Below are 22,974 nucleotides of genomic sequence, written 5' to 3'. Positions count from 1 at the left end.
GTACCTCATAATCGACACGGGGGCGAGCGTGCTCTGTTGTGCCAGCTGCGAAAAAGGTAATCAATTAACCATTTGAAAGAAAATTAGAGGGACGGGCTGACTCATCTACGAGCCTGACCCAACCTGGCATTTATTAAGGGAGGCAGAGGTAGGGGTTTTGCCCCTGCAGAAGCTACAGAGGGTGGCGGAGAACAACGGAGGACCCAGCCCTTGCCGATCTGCAGAGAAGACAGAAGGCAGCAGGGGCTAAGTCCCCTGTCGACCTTCTGTTATCGCAAACAGGGGCAGTCTCTTCAATGGGCTTACCCTCCCTCTTAGGGAGTCACCACGCTTTAGCTTGCACAAGAGACGACGCCATTGAGATTTGAACATAGACAGATTGCCTAGCAGCCTAAACTTCATCACACTATGCAAAACCCCTTTGAGTTTTGAACTTGCAAAGTCCTAACACATGGTGACGTGCACTAACAACTCGTACCAAACAAGCGGAGCCTCCATTGGTCTTATCGAAAAGGGGGATCATCGCCCCTGCCTGTCGGCCAGAAAAGGGAGGCGGCAGGGGCGTGCCCCTACCTGCTGAAATTACAGAAGCGACAGGGGGCGAGCCCCTGCCTGCCGAGAACTGAGAGGCAGCAGGGGCGTCACCCCTGACTGCCGGAATCAGAGGTGACAGGGGACGAGCCCCTGCCTACTGAAAATCGAGAGGCGGCAGGGGGCGAGCCCCTGCTTATCGAAAACAGAAGGGTGGCAGAGCCATCACCCCTGCCTGCTGGGATCCTAGAGGCAGTAGGGGCGTCCACTACCTACCGAAACTCCACGAGGCGGCAGGGGGCGAGCCCCTACCTGCCAGCAACAGAAAAGGAGAGAGAGAGAGATGGGGAGGGGAGGGGAGGCAGGGGGCCGTCGGCCTCCTGCCAACCTCCTAGCGAATGCAGAGAGAGGGGGGAGGCGCGACAAGGGGTCGTCGGCCTCCTATCATCCTTCTGACACATGCAGAGCGAGAGGGGAGGCGCAGCAGGAGGTCATTGGCCTCCTGTCGGCCTCCCGACACACACAGAGAGAAGGGAGGAAGGTGCATACCTTCGAGGTTGTCGTCGTCGTCGCTGACGGCGATGGTCTGAACAAGAGGGAGGAGGCGACATTGGCTCCCTCGAGAGGTGGAGGATGTGAGGTCTTCGGCGTTGGGGTTCGGTCGCACGCCGGGAGCAAGAGAGGAGGAGGGAGGCGCAGGCAATGGAAGCCCTCCCTCCCCTCGACGTGCCTTTAATGGGGATCGGGGAGGAGCCCAACAGGGAAACCCCGAAGGGTTTCCTGTTTCGCTGCGTGGAGAGGGAAACGCAGAGGCAGAGGGGAAGTGCGGCGCACAGGGGTAGAAGAGAGTTTAAAAGAAACCCTCACCCCTGATAACCCTAGCGGGTCCGAGTCCGACCCGGCTCCAATTTTTTTTTTTTGGAAAACGAGGGTTTTACACATAGAGACACTAGTATACAGTATTCCAGGCGACGAGAGCCTAATCTTCCATGTGCACTTGACAGATATTCTGACATTCTAACTAGATGGTCATCCCGAGTCTCGAGGCCTCCAGGAAAGTTTGTGTCATACGAGTCCTTCTCACCTACGTATAGGGTTGTCATTGCATTAATTCACTCATACGAAGAACCATCTACATATCTTCAAGCAAAAAATAATGTCAAATGGATAGAAGCCATGAAAGTTGAATTAGATGCACTTGAAAAGGCTTCTACATGGACTATTCAAGATCTTCTCTCAGGCAAGAAAACTATAGGATGTCAATGGGTTTATAAAATTAAAACCAAGAGTGATGGCACCCTTGAAAGATATAAAGCTCAATTAGTAGCCAAAGGGTATGCCCAAGAATATGACATTGATTATGAAGACACCTTTGCCCCTGTGGCTCGTATGACAACAGTCAGAACCTTAATTGTCTTAACCTCCATCAAATGGTCTATCTTTCAAATGGATGTCAAAAATGCATTTCTAAATAGAAAGCTAGTTGAAGAAGTATACATTGAACCCCCTCCAGATCTCAGTATTCCTAAGGGTAAAGTCCTTCGCTTGGATAAAGCCCTTTATGGACTTAAACAAGCATCAAAAGCTTGGTATGATAGGTTTAGTCGGGTTATGATTGATATTGGTTTTTAATTTTGTTTAACTGACATTGTTTTGTTTATTAAGAATTCTGATGCAGGAATCATTGGGATTCTTCTCTATGTGGATGATATGATCATCACCGAAAGCGATAAACAGGAAATTGAAACGATCAAAACACTTCTTAAATCTCACTTTGAAATGACTGATTTAGGTTGATTGAGATATTTTTTAGACATTGAAGTTGCCTATTCACCTAGAGGATATTTATTGTCTCAAACTAAATTCGCTTTTGACATTGTTTCTAGGTCTGGTATTACTAATGACAAGAGAGTAGACACTCCAGAAGTTGTAAATGTTAAAATGAAGATTGATGATGGAGAACTTCTTGCAGATCTTACCCCTTACAGACAACTTGTTGGGGCACTTTCCTATCTAGCACATGTTGTTCACACAGCAAGTCAGTTTCAACACGCTCCCACCTGTGTTTATATGGGAGCAGTCATGTGTATTATCAGATACATCCAGTCCTCTCTGTCACGGGGACTTTTCTTGTCTTCGTCCTCCTCCCTTGATTTATTTGCATATACTGATGTTGATTGGGGAGGTGATCCCCATAACAGACACTCAACTACTGGTTTTTGTGTCTTCTTAGGTGAATCATTAATCTCGTGGAGGTACAAAAAGCAGCAGAAGGTCACTCTATCATCCACCGAAGCTGAATACAGAGTCATGACAACCACGACCATGGAAGTAGTTTGGCTCTGGCGTCTGTTTGCTGACATGGGAGCTAAAACAACAAAAACTTCACAAATGTGTTGTGACAACAAAAGTGTGATCTACATTGCAAGTAACAAAACATTCCACGAACGCACCAAACACATTGAAATAGATTGTCACTACGTCAGAGAGGAATATCTACATAGGACAATTGATCTGTCATATGTTACTTCAAAATATCAGTTAGCAGATTTCTTTACAAAGCCTCTCGCTGCTCCTCGTTTTCACTTCTTCTTAGACAAACTTTCGCTCATTATACCGTAAGTTTGAGGGGGAGTGTTAAAATGTAAAACATATATATATATATATATATATATATATATATATATAATATTTATATTATTATTATATATATATTTTTCTGTATTTTTTTTTTTTTGTATTTTTTAGTGTCTAGTTCTAATAGAACTAGACTAACCTTATCTAGTTAAGTTCCACTTAGAACTTAACTAGAAAGGTAACCATTGGAATGGTCCAACGGTTACATTTCTAACCGTTGGACCATTCCAACGACTACAAGGAGAGCTCCTTAAGAGCTCTCCTCTTCTTCTCTTTTTCAAACTTGTATATATAGGGGTGCAGCCCCTCTTGTAAAATAGTTCCAATGCTTCTTAAGCATTTGATGTTTTTCATATCAATAAAAGAATATTTTATTTCTTTTGTTTCCCATTATACCCTTTTTTAAGGGTTATGCTTTAGTGTCTTTTTAGACACCTTCTCGTGCGGATCTAAGTTCGTGCTTGGAAGATCCTCATTTCACTTCAGGCCCAAGTTACCGCTGAGATGGTATAGTTAAGATGGCTATTTGAAGATATGGGGGTTAAAGTGAGTGAGAGGACGATGTTCAATTGTGGCAATCAAAGTGCAATTCAAATAGCAAAGAATCCTGAGTTTCATGAAAGGATCAAACATATTGAAATTAATTGTCACTTTACTCGTAGAGCATATCAAGTAGTTATTGTACTTATATATGTTGGAATGGCGCACCAACTTGCAGTGTTTGCCTTTTAAGGCTTTTCAGACATCCCTTCACAAGCTTGATATGATTTTTTTTACATCAACTGAAGCTTGAGGGGAAGTGTTAAAGAATGCTTTGTATAATGTGTTTTATTTGATAATACTTAATAGTGTTACCCCTCCCTAAGTGTATATATTATTATTATTGGTGTATTTTTGTAAAATAACTTTAGGTTCTCAGTCAAAGATTTGTCTTTTTGTGAGTCTAGGGAGGTCAACTCCCATAAGTCTGGTAATCCCATTCTTTTTGGTAATGCATTGAATACTTCTGGTGTTCTCTTCTTCTCTAGTTTCTCTTTTCTTCTTCTTGCTTCCTTTTTAGATTTCCTTGCTTGGCCAATATTGATAAAGGAGTTTCAATACGGTTGATTCCAGTCAAACTGGATAGAACAAACCCCGCTTTTGGGCTGAATTCATGAGAATGGAGATAGATGGTGAAGTGTTGGAGGCTATCTAGACAGAACAAAGGTCAAGCCTAAGATAGATGTAGATTATCATAATCAGATTAGACAGTGCAAGATAAAATAAAACAAAAATGAAATCTTGATGTATTGGTGCAATCAAACAATGTATGACAATTAATTTAGCAAAGTCTCAATACACAAAAGATGCTTGATGTTTCCATGAACAAGTATATCAACAAGCAAACTAGGTGAAAAAGTATTAGATGGTGAAAGAACTTACAACCCTTAAACAATAGAATAAGTCTATTAAGAGATTTTACAAAGATGCAGCAGTTACTGGATGCTCTTGCACTTATGGAAACTACATCCAAGCATGCAAAGTGCAGATGCAAGAGAGTATAAGGCTTGTATGGAAGAAAGTAAATTAAAGGATAATCTTCACAGTTTCTCATGGCACTTCATATAGAATTCAATAAATCAAGAAGTGCAATGCTCCATAGACACACAATTCCCTCCTTACCACACACACTGGCCAATCTCACAAAGGAGGAGACTAACACCCGCCTGGTTCGCATGCTGACCCCTTTGTTCCAGGTTTGACTCCCACAGGGTGTGTAGGTGCCTTTAACTCATAGGTTCCATAAGGGCTTGGGTGTCGGTGACCCCACCCGGGGTTTATTTCACAGGAGGGTGGGCCCATTAAGTGACCTAGTTCTCAATGAGGATTCCTCGTCATGAAAAAAAAATAAAGAGGAAACTAAGATTAAATCACTTGGTGTCAGGTCTACTGAGAACACACTTGTAGTTGTTGCTAGACATCCTACTAAATGAAATACTTCTAAGTTCACATAGAGTAGCACTACTCAAGGTAACATGAAAGGAGTGAGGTGTAATTATTGCAAAAAACTTAGACATAAAGTTCACATGGCCAAGCTTGAAAAAGAAGAGATTTGGAGCATCACTCATGTCAGTATCTATAAAAAATGCCAAGTCTAGTAAGAAAGTTCTTGAGAATAATAATATGGACCCCTCGTTATTGTTACCAACTATAGACCATTTTGTGGTGTTTTTCAATGCAAATTGAGCAATCATATATCTGTGCTGAAAGTTGGTTCCACTACTTCCTCTAGCCTACTAATAAAGTATACCATGTGTCTTCTCACAATGATTTTGATATGTGTTGGACAAATTACTCATTATAACTATGATGTGTTTTCTCCTAGTAGTTGCTATGTACTATCAGCTATCAAGGAGGATTGAAACTAATCATATGAGAGCACATCTACACTACTTTGACTTATTGGACTTGGGTTGTCAAAGTTCTTTAGATTCTGGATTTGTGCGACAGTTCAAGATTCATGACTGTGAACTTGGCCAAATTTCTAGCTCTAGACTATAACATGCTTTGAATGTTGTTAGGAACTCAAAAAGATCAATGAAGCATTACAAGAGTCACAAATTGACAGAGTCATGGATTGTCATTTGGTCCTAGACTCCTAGGGAGATCACCACTTAATGTTGTTGAACTGAATTCTTGAATAATTGTTTCAAAAGGGGAACCCACCTATTTTGTTACATTTATATATGCTTGTATGAGACAGATACGGATGTATGTTACGAAAAATATAAGTGACATAATTACTTTCAGAATATTTTGTGTTATGATTGAAACTCAGTTCTCAAAAGAAAACTCCTACAACCTGATTCAAGTATGTTAGCCACCAATTTCAAAACTTAGTTAGAAAAAGGAATTACTCATCAGAAATCACATCCCTACAACCCTGAACAGAGAAGAGTTGCTGAATGTAAAAATAGGCATATCGTTGAAACTACTAGAGCACTTCTCTTTACCAGTCATGCTCCAAAAATATTCTAAATGAAACTGTAAGCATCGCTATATTATTGATTAATTGTATGCCTTATAGTGCACTTGTTGAAAATTCTTTATACTAAAATTTGTACAATCAACCACTAAATTGTAACTCTTCGAGATTTTTTATAAGAAATGTTTTGTTTTGTTACCATGACATGAATGTGATGTTTATTTATAATTACAAGAGGAATTGGAACTGGTCTAGAAGAATCATCCATCTGTTGAGCATGCTTTTCACAGAGTGATGTTATTCAAGCTCTAGAACACATTAATTGTGGATTTTCAGCTGATCTAACTTATGTGCCTTCTCATTGATGGGAAAAGACATAAAAAATGAGAAATAATAGTTATCAGCCTCCCTATAGACTTCAACAAAATGTAAGGGAGATATTTAATAAAACATAAATGCCTTGTTACCCATAGTTTATTGGAGATTGGATCAAAATCCTCTTGAGTTCCAAGGTGTACCCAATGAAACATTAACACCTAAACCATGAATATAACAAAAGGAACAGCTAGACCATGAATGATATGTCAGTGTATTCGAATATGTTCCCAATTTAAAAGTTATACCAACGACATGCATCCAGTGTTCTTCAAGACATGCATGGAAGCAAGAATGAGATATCATGTGCTTAGATCCTACGAGCTTGTGCCAGCCTTCAGCTATAGCATCTAAATAAACTACTGCATTAACTAATTAATTAAGGCTAGATTGTATATCATATGATCCGCCTAGATGGTACTGACAAAATTACTTAACTTTGGTAATATCATGTCATAATGATAGTTAAAATTTTAATGCCCAATTATCAGGAGCGCATCTCATAGGTCATATACTATGGTGCCAGTCAACGATGACCCATTGTAGAAAACAAACCAAGTTACCAAAAAATAAAAATCATAACTAGCACTAACAAATACACAATTGAATAAATTGTATAGCTTGGTTTGAAATAATGAAGTGTCCATTGTCCGCTCAACAAAGCCAGACCCACACCCATACTCCATAGAGAGTAAACCAGAGCAGAAGCTAACATAGAACTTTACAAACTCAACACCAATTGAAGTTTCGAAATCTTCCCAGCCCAATCAGTTGAGCAAGTTAAGACCAAATAGAACATGAAAAAACAACAAAGAGTCTTTGGAAATTAAGTGTGCAACAAAAGGATGTACTGCCCTGCTGTTTCTCTCATGAATTATCAGCAAAAAAAAACAAAGAACACCAAACAACTAGACAAGAACACAAAGCACCAATTCACATATTTTAACAAAATTCACCAACCAATTAGAGTAGAAGAAAAAACACTAATTCACATATTTTCAAATGCATTTAAACCGACAATACAAAATAAAACAGAAAAAAGTAATGAAAGAGAAAAGCACTAACATTTCTGAATTAGATCCGGGGTTTCAGCAACATCCACACACGGATGTCATCTCCCAAAAAGGAAAAAATTTCGGCAGGAAAATTTATTTCTTCTCATCCCCGTATGTTACTCCCCTAAAACACCACCAAATTTCTTCCCTACACCCACCGAATCTTTTCAGGCCAAAAAACAAAAAAAAAAAACTTTCCTTTCGGCCCAAAAAACTGAACCCCCAGTGTTACTAAAGCATTGAGGCGAAAAACATAATCAGTTTACAGCAAAGAACAAGATCTTCTATTAGTTGAAACTAATTCAGGGGCACATACAGGGGGAGAGAGAGAGAGAGAGAGAGAGAGAGAGAGGAAGAAGAATAAAAGAGTAATTGAAGGCTAAATGTTTCACACAAACTTGAAACTCAAATCAAACCCTACTTCCACTCTCAGACACAATCAATCACAAACTAATAAGCACCCAAAAAATTAATGATAAAAAGAAGAGGCAAGGGGAGAACGTACCCCATACATGAAAACAACCTTCCGATCCACGATACGAAAGATCTGGGGAGTAGCATCTCTCTCTCTCTCTCTCTCTCTCTCTCTCTCTCTCTCTCTCTCTCTCTCTCTCTCTCTCTCTCTCTCTCTAGGGCTTCGATGGAACAGCAAACCCCGCGAAATCCCTCATCAGAACGCAAATCTCCGCACCAACGAGGAAGACGAATCCCTCAACCCCCCTCCTCCTCTTATTTCCCGCAAAAAAATAAAATACAGAAAAAACGAAAAGGAAAGAGGAAGCTGAGAGGCAAAACCGTATTAGATTTAGGGCATTAATTCCACAGAGAGACTTCCATCAAAAAAAAGGAGGAAGATTGACAATGCACACCAAACAGGAATATGAAAATTTATACCTCATGCGGAACGCGATCACTTCGTTGGTTCGATCAAACATCAAAAAATAATCAGTCCTTCATAAAATTTGGTCAAACATCAAAAAAGAAAACAGAAAAAAGAAAACCTTCCCTTGCAGAGAGGGATGCCATCTTGATTTTTGTCTGTTCTATTCTTATTGGTTGGATCGTTTACGTAATCACTGTCCATTTGCCAATAGTTGTCTCTTATTGCAGTATCATATCACGGTAGAACTTTGTTATTTTGAAGGACATATCCTGTTAGAACTTGAAAGAGCATTAAGTATTTAATCATAGTTATTAAATACTTGGTTGAAATATTAATCTCTTTATGGATAACTAAGTGGAGCATTGAATATGGTTATTTCATATATACATTTGGTTGAAATCTGTCTCTCTCTCAACCTTTATGGTACGTTTGGAAGTGAAAAAATAGTAAAAAAAGTATATAGAAAAGAAAAAATTGTATCTTTTTCTTTCATTCTAAATGGTAAAAAAAAATGGAAAAGAAAGTTTTTTTAAAAAAGTTTGATATTTGCTTTTTTCATTAGGTCTACCATTCACCCACAATGCATCTCATTCAACAGCTTCATATTCCACTCACCCACCCCTATTTCATCTCTCTCTATCTATCTATCTATCTCTCATGCTATACAAACAAGTGAAGTTAAAAAAGTAATCATGTCAAAACATCTCATAGGCAATTTTGTTTTCTTGAGACTTTTGTTTGCTTCCAAACATGATAACAAGGAAAATAACAACTTTAACCACCAAGATTGTTAGCATAAAATCCTAGGTCCCTTGCCATCAAGACAACCTCAACCCAATTGTGACCTCATGGCAAAAATTTTTTTTAGTGACAACTCTCACCGAGAACCCCAATTACATAATGGGCTCACACCTGCAAGGTGAGGTCACTGACACCCCCAAGCCCTCATGTAGCCCACTAAGTGGCAGTCGAACCTGAAATGAAGGGGCCAACACCTTTTCCCTAAGCTTGCTGCCACTCAGGAGACCTAGGCCAGTGTTGCACAGGATGTTCACTCATGAGTTTAAAACTCGTGGCCACAATTAACCTTTTATGAATATATGTATTCATCACTTTTAGTTATCCAATACTTTTATTTTATTTATTAAAGGATTTAGATGTAGACCTAATTCATTTGCTTAAGGCCTGAGTTGAACAGGGTTAGCCCATTACATGGTGACAAAAGTTATAAACGACAGAATATGGGCAGCCAAAAACTTGGGAAAAAATAAATTTTTTTTTTAGAATCTCATATTTTTAAGCAAAATCTCTATAATAAAAAAATTAAAATATAAAAGAAAATTAGTAGAACTCCGCCTGTGTAGTTATACACTGCCGGTCCCAAGCCCGGATAAAGGAGGAGGGTTGCGGTAGGCCTGTGACAGCCAGCATAAAAACTTTGTCATATCCTATGAAAATGAACCAATATGAGAATTTCGTTGGGGCGTTCCCTACTGAGCGACGCGCTGTACTCTCTAGGCCCGGAGGCAGTGATAAATGTGCAAGGGTTGCTAGGTCGTCGCCCAGAAGCGACGCGTCACACCGGCGCCCGGGTGTGGTGTCAAATAGGCAAGGGTTCCCTCACTTTGTTGGACGGGTGGGGGTAAAGAAGTTAGTCCAAGACCATAAAATTATGGTTAGCCACTTGGAATATAGGGTCTTTAACTGGTAAGTTGGTAGAGTTAGTAGATGTTATGTGTAGGAGAAATATTGATATTTTATGTCTTCAAGAGACCAAATGGGTAGGTGAGAAAGCTAAAGTGATAGAACCTTGGGGATATAAGATTTGGTATACAGGAATAAATAGGAATAGGAATGGAGTAGGGATTGTTATGAGTCGTCAGTTTATAGATAATGTAGTTGAGGTCCGTAGGAAGGGTGATAGAATTTTACTTATTAAATTAGTATTAGGTATGGATATTATTAATATTATTAGTGTTTATGCACCTCAAGTAGGTTTAGATGATTCCGTTAAACATCAATTTTGGGAAGATTTAGACGGAGTAGCACAAAAGATATCTTATGGAGATAAGATTTTCATCGGCGGTGACCTTAATGGACATGTAGGCATTAGTAGGGATGGATTTGAGAGTATCCATGGAGGTTACGGTATAAGAGAAAGAAACGAAAGTGGAGAAAGGATTTTAGATTTTGGTTTGTCCTATGATATGATCTTAGCCAACACTTGGTTTAGGAAGAGGGAGTCTCACCTAGTAACATTTAAAAGTGGGGTTAATACGAGTCAGATAGATTTTTTCCTACTTAGAAAGAGAGATAGGAGTTGTTGCATCGATTGTAAGGTTATACCAGGAGAAAGTGTAGCTACACAACATAGAGTCTTAATTTTAGATCTTAGAATTAGACAATGCCGCAAAAGGGATAGACATAGGATAGATCCTAGAATTAAGTGGTGGGCACTGAAAGGAGCTAAACAAGGAATGTTAGTAGAGCAGGTAGTTAAGGAAGTTGATTGGTGTCTCGAGGAGGATTCAGAATCAATGTGGAATAAGATAGCGGGTGGTATGAGAAAAGTAGCTAAGGAGGTATTGGGTGAGTCTAAAGGCGGTGCACCACTAGGTAAGGATACATCATGGTGGAACGAGGATGTCAAATTAGCTATTAAGGTTAAAAGAGAGTGTTATAGAAATCTAAGTAAGAGTCGTGATAATGAGAATTTGGAGAAGTATATGATAGCAAAGAAGGAAGCTAAAAAAGTTGTTCGAAACGCGATGGCTAAGGTATATAAGGAGGTTTATGACAAGTTGGATACCAAAGAAGGCGAGAAGGATATTTATAGGCTTGCAAAGATGAGAGATAGGAAATCGAAGGATTTGGGTATGGTTAGATGTATCAAAGATTAAACGCAAAGGGTTTTAGTCAAAGATGAGGAGATTAAGGAGAGATGGAAAGATTATTTTGATAAGCTATTTAATGATAGTCATGCTCAAGATCTTGGAGACTTCTCCATTCCTTTTCATGAGATAAATCGTGACTTCATGCGCAAGATTCAAAAGAAAGAAATTGCAGAGGCTTTGAAGAAAATGAAGTCAAGAAGGGCAGTTGGCCCAGATGGTATACCTATCGAGGCTTGGAAATGCTTGGGAGAGAAAGGTTTAGAATGGTTGACAAATCTTTTTAACTTGATTTGGCGAACAAATAAGATGCCTAATGAGTGGAGGAAGAGTACTTTGGTGCCTTTATATAAGAATAAGGGTGATATACAAGATTGCACAAACTATCGTGGTATAAAACTCATGAGTCATACTATGAAACTTTGGGAGAGGGTGATTGAGTCTAGGTTGAGGAAGGTTGTCATGATATCGGAGAATCAATTTGGTTTTATGCCTGGAAGATCAACTATGGAAGCTATACATCTTCTTAGACAACTTATTGAAAGATATAGAGAGAGGAACAAAGATTTGCATATGGTTTTTATTGATTTAGAGAAGGCATACGATAGAGTACCTAGGGACGTTCTCTGGTGGACAATGATGAAGAAAGGTGTTTCTCTCAAGTACATTAGTATAATTGAAGATATGTATGAAGGAGTAGTAACCAATGTCCGCACTTGTGGAGGGGTGACAACCAATTTTCCGATAACGGTTGGGTTACATCAAGGATCTGCTTTAAGCCCTTTCCTATTTGCGATAGTGATGGATGAGCTTACGAGATCAATTCAAGAAAATGTACCGTGGTGTATGTTGTTTGCTGATGATATTGTTTTGATTGATGAGTCTAGAGCTGGGGTTAATGCTAAGTTAGAATTATGGAGACAGACATTGGAAGCTAGAGGTTTTAAGTTGAGTAAGAGTAAGACTGAATATATGGAATGTCGGTTTAGTAAGCAACGAAGTAGTGATGGGAGTGTAGTGAAGCTTGGTGAGCAAGATATACCGGTGAATGATTATTTCAAATATTTGGGATCTATCATTCAAAAGTATGGAGAAATTGATGGAGATGTAAATCATAGGATAAAGGTTGGGTGGATGAAATGGAAAAGTGCTACTGGAGTGTTGTGCGATCGTAGAATGCCATTGCGGTTGAAGGGAAAGTTTTATAGGACGACTATTAGACCCGCTTTACTATATGGTACGGAATGTTGGGCTGCCAAGAGACATCATATTCAAAAAATGAGTGTAGCTGAGATGCGGATGCTTAGATGGATGTGTGGAAATACAATAAAAGATAAGATTCGGAACGAAGAGATACGTAAGAAGGTAGGTGTTGCACCCATTGAGAATAAGATGCGAGAGAATCGTTTACGGTGGTTTGGACATATTCGGCGAAGGCCTAATGATGCTCCAGTTAGAAGGTTGGAGAAATGGGAAAATATATTAGTTAAAAGAGGTAGGGGTAGGCCTAGGAAGACTTGGATGGAGATGATAGGAAAGGATATGAATGCTTTGAACCTCACCGAGGACATGGCGTTGGATAGAAATGATTGGAGGAAAAGGATTCATGTTGAAGACCCAAAATGAATTTCTTTTTTGGTTCATATCGCTGACCCCAATTGTTTTGGGATGAAGGCGTAGTTGTTGTTTGTTGTTGTATAAAAGAAAATTAGTAGAAAATATAATTAAAATATTTAAAAATAAAAACCACATGATTTTTCATGATAAATAGCTTATAGAAACATAAATATCATATTATTTTTTAAACAAGAACTTTGGGGGGTTACCCTAATTTTATATTAAAAAATAATGCATTTATAAATTATCTCAACCAGGGAATAGCCAATCCAGTGGCTTGTCTTTCCAAATCAAATTATTACAAGATCGAATCATGAAAAGAATAGAGTTCATTGTCATTAGAGGGCCTTTACATAAAACATCCTTGGAGAAAAAAGAATTGTTTCAAGCAACCACTCAGATTGACGATCGGTGTCCCTTGATAGCTCCCCTCGCGTTACTGCACCACCTTTGGTTGATGGAAATCATGCACACGTGTTTCTTGTTGAAGTGACGATAACAAAATGCAGACAATCTCCTTCAATAAAATTTGAGGTTGAAGCTCTCTTCATCCCTCCTAAGCAAATAAATTTATCTCTATTGTAGATGGCAAAGGAGAGAAGATCCCACCCTCTATAGGTACATGATGCACATCTGATCACATGAATACTAGGTTCAGGTGACTAATAGTTATCAACTATCAATCATGTTTTTACAAACACTGATATAAATTTATTCTGAGTAACTGGCCTCTCTATTACAACAAATTGTTCAGTGTAATGTCTCAACAAGGCTTAAGCCACGAAGGATGGAAACACGATGTCATCCACCATTTTAGTTCTCAAAAAAGGTCAAAATGTGGTGCCCTCTTTTTCTCAAAGAATTTAAGGTCAGCCAAATAAGCAACCCATGCAGTAGGTGAAACTCTTTTTTGCCACACATAATCATACCACTCATGAGATGGAGTGTCTTTCTGAATGAAATTCCAGATATCCTTTCTACTGATTTCGCAGCACACTCATAGCCTCTCCACCACAGTCTATCAAGGCCTTGGGAGAGCTGAAAACCAATTAATTTAGGCCATAGACTTTGAAGGCCTAGAAAAGGAGCAAGTCGATTCTCACATAGCGCAAACTAATCCTTAACACAAGTTTTTTTCATATTAACAATCATGTGTCTTTCTCCCTCAGGGATGAGAGATAGTAGTGGGGACCCAGCTAAGGGTATATCCAAAATTGAGTAATAGTCCCATCCATAACCTGACAAGACATCATAGGTTCAATCTTCTTTCATCCTCATAGGATCCCCTTCTAAACTCCAGAATTTCCATCCGAATTGGTTCCCTATAAGCTTTTGTTATATAGACACTTGGATCACATAAACTCTACCCAGATAAAGTCTCCAAAGAAAACATCAATCGCAAGCTTAGCCAGGTAAGCAATATTCAGTTCGTCAATCTTACGTATCCCAATACCACCTTCATTTTTTGGTTTGCAAAGCACTTCCCACGGCACCAAATTTGGCCTTCTCCTGAAATCCGAGTCTAACCATAGGAAGTTTATGAACATGGTTTCGAATTAAGCCATCATCTTCTTAGGTACCTTAAAAGACAAGATCCAAAACACAAGAATTGCAGTAAGAGTATTTTGAATCCGAAGTAGCCTCCATGCATATGATAATAACATGATTTTCCATGCTTCCAATTGATGTTGAATTTTTGCAATAAGAGGTTGGCTAAAAGAAGAGTTCATTTTGCCTATGCACAAAGGTAAACCCAAGTATTTCAATGGTAAACAACTCAGTTGCCACCTAGCTATTTGAGAAATCTGGGAAGCCACTTCCGAACTCACATTTAAAGGCACAATGACTGATTTTTTATTATTTATTTTTATGCTTGCCACATGCAAATTCCAAAAAAATGCTCTGAACCTTCTACACTTGGTCCTCTGAAGGATTACAGAAAAGCATTACATCATCTGCAAAAAATAGGTGGGAGATGTCGTGAGCCAAATAGAAAACTTTAACAACCTCTAGGTAATTTTGACATCCTCCTAATTTCAGCCTCCTATAAAGGAATGCAAGGAGAGGAGAAAGGTATAGGGCAAACCCTAGCAGATGCAAGGAATAGAAAACAAAATTTTTAAGTATCATGTTTAAAATGTGATATTTATGTTTTTGACAAAAAGCTCATGAGAAATTACCATTTATAACTTTTGAGTAATTTCTCTTGATATTTTTGTGAGATTTTCATAAATCTAGGGAGATTTATCACTATAGTTCATTAGCCCAAATGGCCTAAGGTCAATTCATGTGAGTTCAATGTTGGGTTTAGTCAAATGCACCACTCAGTAACCAGCGGAGAACCAAGCCCATAGGATAAGGAAATAGACAATAATGCATATTATTCAGGTTAGACCTTTTCATACCAATTTGATTGGGTAAGTTTCAATTAGGTTTTTAGGCTATTGTGCCAAATTAAGATTGGGCTTAGTTAAAAACCAACAGGTGGCATCAAGGTCGAAGCTGGGTGTTCTTCGCAGTGGCCAAGGGGACCACAAGGGTTTTACTAACCGAAGGCTGGCCAATATGCAGTTGATGATAGGGGATTTTCACTTAATTCAAAAAAAACCCTGCATTGGGTAGAGCTTAATTGATACCTAAATTAAGATTAAACCAAGCTAGACCATATTTAAACAAGGTTTAAGATGGGACAAACCAGAGGCAGAGCCAAAAATTCATATTAAGGTGGGCGCAAATATGTGTTTGCACGCGCATGTATATATATATATATATATATATATATATATATATATATATATATATATATATATATATATATATATATATATATATATATATATATATATATATATATAGGGTTTTACTAACCGAAGGCTGGCCAATATGCAGTTGATGATAGGGGGTTTTCACTTAGTTCAAAAAAAACCCTGCATTGGGTAGAGCTTAATTGATACCTAAATTAAGATTAAACCAAGCAAGACCATATTTAAACAAGGTTTAAGATGGGACAAACCAGAGGCAGAGCCAAAAATTCATATTAAGGTGGGCACAAATATGTGTTTGCACGTACATGTATACATACATATATATATATATATATATATATATATATATGAGCCACCAAGTTGAAGGAGCTCATGAGTTCAAACCCAAAATGGGCACCTCTCTTGTCACATGGTCCAAGTTAGGTATAATGTTTGGTGGGTATAGGAGACCAAGGTTTTTACACTAATTAGCTCAAAAGTGAGTGAAGTGGTTTTCCTTGGGATTAAAAAAATTGATTATATTTATGTAAACACCAGATATTATCCTTATTTATTTGTCAAACATTAACATCATCACGTCCATTGCAGCATCGAGTAAGGATCGCGTTAGAGGCACCTTGGATGTCGTTCATCTTAAAAATGGACAACCATCAAAACAATGAATAGGCTCATTGTAAGACATTCATTTTAAACCATTCCAATGCCATCCATTTGAGATACAAATGATATCGAAAAAAAGTGTGGAGCCCATCCAAGTGATGGGCATCTCATGTTCTCCCACGTAAATGACCATGGTGCTTGTCTACCCAACCCAAATGTTTTCCTTTTGGTTTAACTTTTTAAAATTGTTTTCTAAAACCCAATTATATTTTTATGGATAGGCCCTACATTAGAGGGGGCAGTTTCTAAGTGGAGTTGGTTAGCTGAGCTGATGGCACTACTAGGAGGTATAATATTTAATATATATGCCCAGGGTTCTACTAAAAAAATATATACATGGTTAGAGAAAAACTCTTGAACTCTCCTGAAGGAAGCAATCAACCTCCTCTCTCTTTCTCTCTGTGCTCTACAATATGCTACACCTATACCATCAGGGTCATCAGTGGTAACAGAGCTACATTGTCTGAATGTCTTGAACACCCAAATCACCAGATCTAGGTATGTTTTTTAGTTGTTTGTATTTGCAACCTCTTTAAGGCATTTTATCAAACACTTAGTGTGGAGTCCCTGCACACATCTCCTATGTTTTAACTATGTGCATATCCCTTTTTCTACACATGAAACTTGTTTTTATATTTTATAAACTAAATGTATGCATGCATACCTAACAACAAACTCATCAAGCATATGTTCAAATCCACATACATGATGCATGTCATGTGAAACATGCATGACACATAATGCACACACATGGTTCAGGCACACAAGCATGTTACATGTAATCAACATGATATCATGATTGTATGGGAAATCAAATACATGCATCATTGACATGTTTAGATGCATATATACACAAACACATGCATAGAGTGCACAATCTTATAAAAATAAGTTTTTTGCTTTTCCTGGATGCATGTATGAATAAGATGTACATGGATTTTAAGAGTCAGAACATGCAGCCTTTGCATAAATATACAACTTGATTAATAACAATAACAATAATAATAAAATAGGATTTATGATTTAAAAAAAACATACATATTAAAAAATAAAAAAATATTTTTCAATTTTTGGGTTCATGCATGTTGTGCATGCAACTCCCCAAAATTTTATCCCAAAAATCACTAGATTTTTTTTAATAGTTTGAAAATCACAACGAAAATCATTTACGAATAGATAAAGAGATTGAGCATGTTACAAATCTATCAAACCATTCACCGTATCAAATTGAATTTAACAATCATATAATTAATTGAATTCGATTTCACAGTTTGAAATTAATATCAGATTTATAAATGTCCAAATGACACATGAGTGTCCACAATCCAAAATTTTGTAGGAAAAGAAAAGACTTAGCTTAAGTCCCGCCATCACAATGGTCCTCTACTCAGTACCTGTAATATATATTAGGGTCAGACTCATCAAGTACTCAATAGGATTCAATACAAGTAAATCAGAACCACTATACATAATCATATTTCGATAAATTCACACAACTATTCATGGAATTATCCATTCAAGTATGCATAACATCATAATGCATCACAAGAATATCATTTATAAACTATTATAATCTTATGTATGAGTAGGTAAATGATGTGTTTTCTTACTAATGTTGATCAGATAGCCTATCCATGCATGAGTGACTTATACTTACTTTTATTTACTTTTCTTTTTACATGATGCATGCCATGCTTAATTAAATGAACAAACAAATTATGGTTTTTACTTCTTAACCTTAACTTTGTGGATACTGCACAGACTTAACCTAGATCAGGACCATGACTCAGGAGGAGTATATTCAAACAACTTTGGTTGGACACCTTTCACTAGTACCAAGAAAGGATGGCTTAGTCAAGAGAGAGCTCCCAACACCCCCATCGTGATGCATCAGACTTTCACTCATAAGTTTTGTGACCTACTACCCCCTGGCTAATGTGGAAGCCTTCTCCTATCTTCATGGTTGAGTAAGAGCAACCTTACATGCTCAAAAACTTATTCCATGAAGCCTGAAGTACTGCTTACCCTCTTAGTGCAAGCTCAACATAATTAATGTTCACATGATTAGTCCTTTGATCCATTAATTCTATTATTTATCTATGCACATACAATATGAATCTAATATAAGATTCAAGCTTCCAGTTCGAGCACATGGATGCAGGAGTCAATGCCAAAAATGTTATTATGCACATATGCAATTTGTAACACATCACATTCATTTATGCGTTCATTCTTAGGCATTAAACATGATTAACCATATGCATCCATACATAATCACATATAAAATCGCAATACACAACATATGAAACTTCAATAGTAGTGTGCATTCAATCATAAACATGCAATAATAAGCCTTTCAGTGTCATGCCCATTAGGCACTTAGGATCAGCGTATACACAATATCATATGTTACACCTACATGCTTATTTAACATTTAAAACATAGGTTCAGATCATACATTTATTCCATGCATTGCTTAACCGAACCATAGCCGATTCGAGAATCGTTTAGGCCCATATCTGCTCTATTGTTATGATAGTCACTAACAGAGCTCCAACTTCTTCAAAATATAAGAAATTTTATCAGCTTTCCAGTACTGCAAACTGTTCATAAAAACTCCTTCGAATGAAGGAGATACGATCAATTTACCAGACCAAGGTTGGATCTTACACATATAGATAAGAATAACATACTTGTGTGAAGCTACTAACACATGTACATTATTTTCATTTTTTTTTCAAACCTCATAATCATTCATGATCTAAATTAGTAGTGATATGTGAACTTTGTATTATATATATATATATATATATATATATATATATATATATATTATGGTCAGACCACTACTGAACTATGGCAAGTATAGGACAAACCTTCACTTGTTACAATCCGACTAGGGTGAACTGGCAAGACCGCACCTTGATGGTCACTCGAATTAGTCGACAGGCTGGGGTCCCACTGACCATAGGCTGCTACACTTTATCAGATAGAGCTGAGACCATTTTTTGAACAACGCATCCACATTGTGTCGGTCAGGACCTGTGTGGTCCACAACACAAAGGAGCAAGTCGGCTGGGTAGTGGGGAAAACCCCCAGCCGGTTTACCTATATGTGTTCTTTCTCAGTTTTATCAGTCATGATAGACTGAATGCATGTGTACTCATAATTATATCAGTTCCACAACGTCAATATATAACAAGGATAAATCAGATATGCATAAGAATTAAAGTTCACAAGATACATGGGTTATCTCAAAAACAGTTTCTAAAAAAATCATTTTTGAAATACTTTTCTCTCTAATCTCATGTCATAGTCATAGTCTCAATCCATGAATCATTTCATACATCTTTACACATTTTAAATTCACTTTCCATCAACATGAAATCAGGATAATGACTGTCACACAACTATTTTAATGAATCAGTGAATCTTCAACAACAAAACCATTTTTCTCATAAATGTTTTTTTTTGGAGTTTCCCATGCTACATGTAACCTTACCTTATTTTTTGTTAGGAACTGAACTAACCCAACCTACTAAGGTCTGGTCATATTGTTCCTAAGTTGATCAGAACTGGTCCATGAGTGGATCAGTTTGTGATCCCTCGCATGACCGATTTTGACCAATCGACCATGCCTGAAATTCTCAATTAAACTTCGTAGTGCATCATCAAAATCGTATTTTATTTGTGACAACTCCACGATCATATACACATATATACATACATATATATCAGTACATATGTATGTACAACATATATATTTAGTTTCACATTGAACCATGTTCATGACCGATCCATACTTGAATCGGTACATGAAATCGATAATCGGTTTTTAAGACTGATATGATGCTCAATAGGTTGGAAACAATATTGACTTCTCATGTGTAATGATCGATGTATGGTTCAACCCTATTTAGCCTAGAAATATGTTCGTGCATACAAGCCCCAATGCAGGAGTATCAAATAAAACCCCTTACCTTGTTTTGTCGAAATAAGTAGGTGTAAAAGTCATAACGACTGGTTTGATGGCTCGATCCACATAACTCCTTCAATGTGTAGCTACAACTCCTTAATCAATCACTCCTCTAATGAAGTTTCAGTCCTCCTAAACACAATGGAAGAAGGAAAAAAACAAGAGGGAAAAGAAGGAAAATAAAGAGAATGAAAGAGAGAAGAAGAGAGAGAGCTAAAAAAAAAATCTAAAAGATCCAATAGTGGGGTGTGAACCCCTCCTTGGTCCTTTATGTTTTTTTCTCCTCTTTTTAAAACCTTCTAAATCCCTCAAAACTTTCCAACCCCAGCTTTCTAAAATTTATTTTACAAGTTTTCTAACTTATCTCTCTTTTATTTTTCTTAATTCTACTTACTATATATTAAATATTATATAATCACATTAGGTAGCTATATAATGTATATCATAAAGTCCAAGTAAGCACATGGGGGTCAACAAGCATGGGACATCCCCCCTTGTGCTTTCAAACTTGCCAATTACAAAACCATTTAGCCTAGGTACTAATACAATAACTTATTTGGTAAGTTTTGACTTCTATTATTTTTTTCTTTTTATTATTTTTTTATTGCCTAATAGTCCAGCCAAAAGGGTCATCTAGGATGGGACATCCCACCCTAGAGGATGTCCTTTCTAAGCCCAAAAATCCACACAAGTTTCCTTGTATTGGTTTTTGGTAAGTTTTAAATTTAGTTTCTTAACTCCGCCTGTGTAGTTATACACTGCCGGTCCCAAGCCCGGATAAAGGAGGAGGGTTGCGGTAGGCCTGTGACAGCCAGCATAAAAACTTTGTCATATCCTATGAAAATGAACCAATATGAGAATTTCGTTGGGGCGTTCCCTACTGAGCGACGCGCTGTACTCTCTAGGCCCGGAGGCAGTGATAAATGTGCAAGGGTTGCTAGGTCGTCGCCCAGAAGCGACGCGTCACACCGGCGCCCGGGTGTGGTGTCAAATAGGCAAGGGTTCCCTCACTTTGTTGGACGGGTGGGGGTAAAGAAGTTAGTCCAAGACCATAAAATTAGGTTAGCCACTTGGAACATAGGGTCTTTAACTGGTAAGTTGGTAGAGTTAGTAGATGTTATGTGTAGGAGAAAGATTGATATTTTATGTCTTCAAGAGACCAAATGGGTAGGTGAGAAAGCTAAAGTGATAGAACCTTGGGGATATAAGATTTGGTATACAGGAATAAATAGGAATAGGAATGGAGTAGGGATTGTTATGAGTCGTCAGTTTATAGATAATGTAGTTGAGGTCCGTAGGAAGGGTGATAGAATTTTACTTATTAAATTAGTATTAGGTATGGATATTATTAATATTATTAGTGTTTATGCACCTCAAGTAGGTTTAGATGATTCCGTTAAACATCAATTTTGGGAAGATTTAGACGGAGTAGCACAAGAGATATCTTATGGAGATAAGATTTTCATCGGCGGTGACCTTAATGGACATGTAGGCATTAGTAGGGATGGATTTGAGAGTATCCATGGAGGTTACGGTATAAGAGAAAGAAACGAAAGTGGAGAAAGGATTTTAGATTTTGGTTTGTCCTATGATATGATCTTAGCCAACACTTGGTTTAGGAAGAGGAGTCTCACCTAGTAACATTTAAAAGTGGGGTTAATACGAGTCAGATAGATTTTTTCCTACTTAGAAAGAGAGATAGGGGTTGTTGCATCGATTGTAAGGTTATACCAGGAGAAAGTGTAGCTACACAACATAGAGTCTTAATTTTAGATCTTAGAATTAGACAATGCCGCAAAAGGGATAGACATAGGATAGATCCTAGAATTAAGTGGTGGGCACTGAAAGGAGCTAAACAAGGAATGTTAGTAGAGCAGGTAGTTAAGGAAGTTGATTGGTGTCTCGAGGAGGATTCAGAATCAATGTGGAATAAGATAGCGGGTGGTATGAGAAAAGTAGCTAAGGAGGTATTGGGTGAGTCTAAAGGCGGTGCACCACTAGGTAAGGATACATCATGGTGGAACGAGGATGTCAAATTAGCTATTAAGGTTAAAAGAGAGTGTTATAGAAATCTAAGTAAGAGTCGTGATAATGAGAATTTGGAGAAGTATATGATAGCAAAGAAGGAAGCTAAAAAAGTTGTTCGAAACGCGAGGGCTAAGGTATATAAGGAGGTTTATGACAAGTTGGATACCAAAGAAGGCGAGAAGGATATTTATAGGCTTGCAAAGATGAGAGATAGGAAATCGAAGGATTTGGGTATGGTTAGATGTATCAAAGATGAAACGCAAAGGGTTTTAGTCAAAGATGAGGAGATTAAGGAGAGATGGAAAGATTATTTTGATAAGCTATTTAATGATAGTCATGCTCAAGATCTTGGAGACTTCTCCATTCCTTTTCATGAGATAAATCGTGACTTCATGCGCAAGATTCAAAAGAAAGAAATTGCAGAGGCTTTGAAGAAAATGAAATCAAGAAGGGCAGTTGGCCCAGATGGTATACCTATCGAGGCTTGGAAATGCTTGGGAGAGAAAGGTTTAGAATGGTTGACAAATCTTTTTAACTTGATTTGGCGAACAAATAAGATGCCTAATGAGTGGAGGAAGAGTACTTTGGTGC

At 37.8% G+C, this 22,974-nt stretch overlaps 1 protein-coding gene across 4 annotated transcripts in view; it reads right to left on the bottom strand.

Moving 5' to 3' along the window:
- The window catches only part of LOC149828452 (uncharacterized), a 39,400-nt gene extending 30,754 nt beyond the window's left edge, over nucleotides 1–8,646 (bottom strand). For 2 of the 4 annotated variants that reach the window (XM_090017583.1, XM_090017584.1), the window contains exons 1-2: nucleotides 8,458–8,646; nucleotides 8,069–8,344 (exon numbers count right to left, since the gene is read on the bottom strand). In XM_090017583.1, the coding sequence (XP_089873709.1) occupies nucleotides 8,069–8,124 (56 nt within the window). In that variant the 5' untranslated portion in view covers nucleotides 8,125–8,344; nucleotides 8,458–8,646. The remainder of the gene's footprint in view (nucleotides 1–8,068; nucleotides 8,345–8,457) is intronic. The other 2 variants (XM_090017585.1, XM_090017582.1) reach the window with 1 other exon arrangement.
- Between the last annotated feature and the right edge of the window lie 14,328 nt (nucleotides 8,647–22,974).

This window comes from Nuphar pumila, chromosome 9, assembly GCF_984573655.1.
Source record: "Nuphar pumila chromosome 9, dmNupPumi1.hap1.1, whole genome shotgun sequence".
NCBI classification, from domain to species: Eukaryota; Viridiplantae; Streptophyta; class Magnoliopsida; order Nymphaeales; family Nymphaeaceae; genus Nuphar; species Nuphar pumila.
This window is presented reverse-complemented; position numbering and strand designations above follow the sequence as displayed.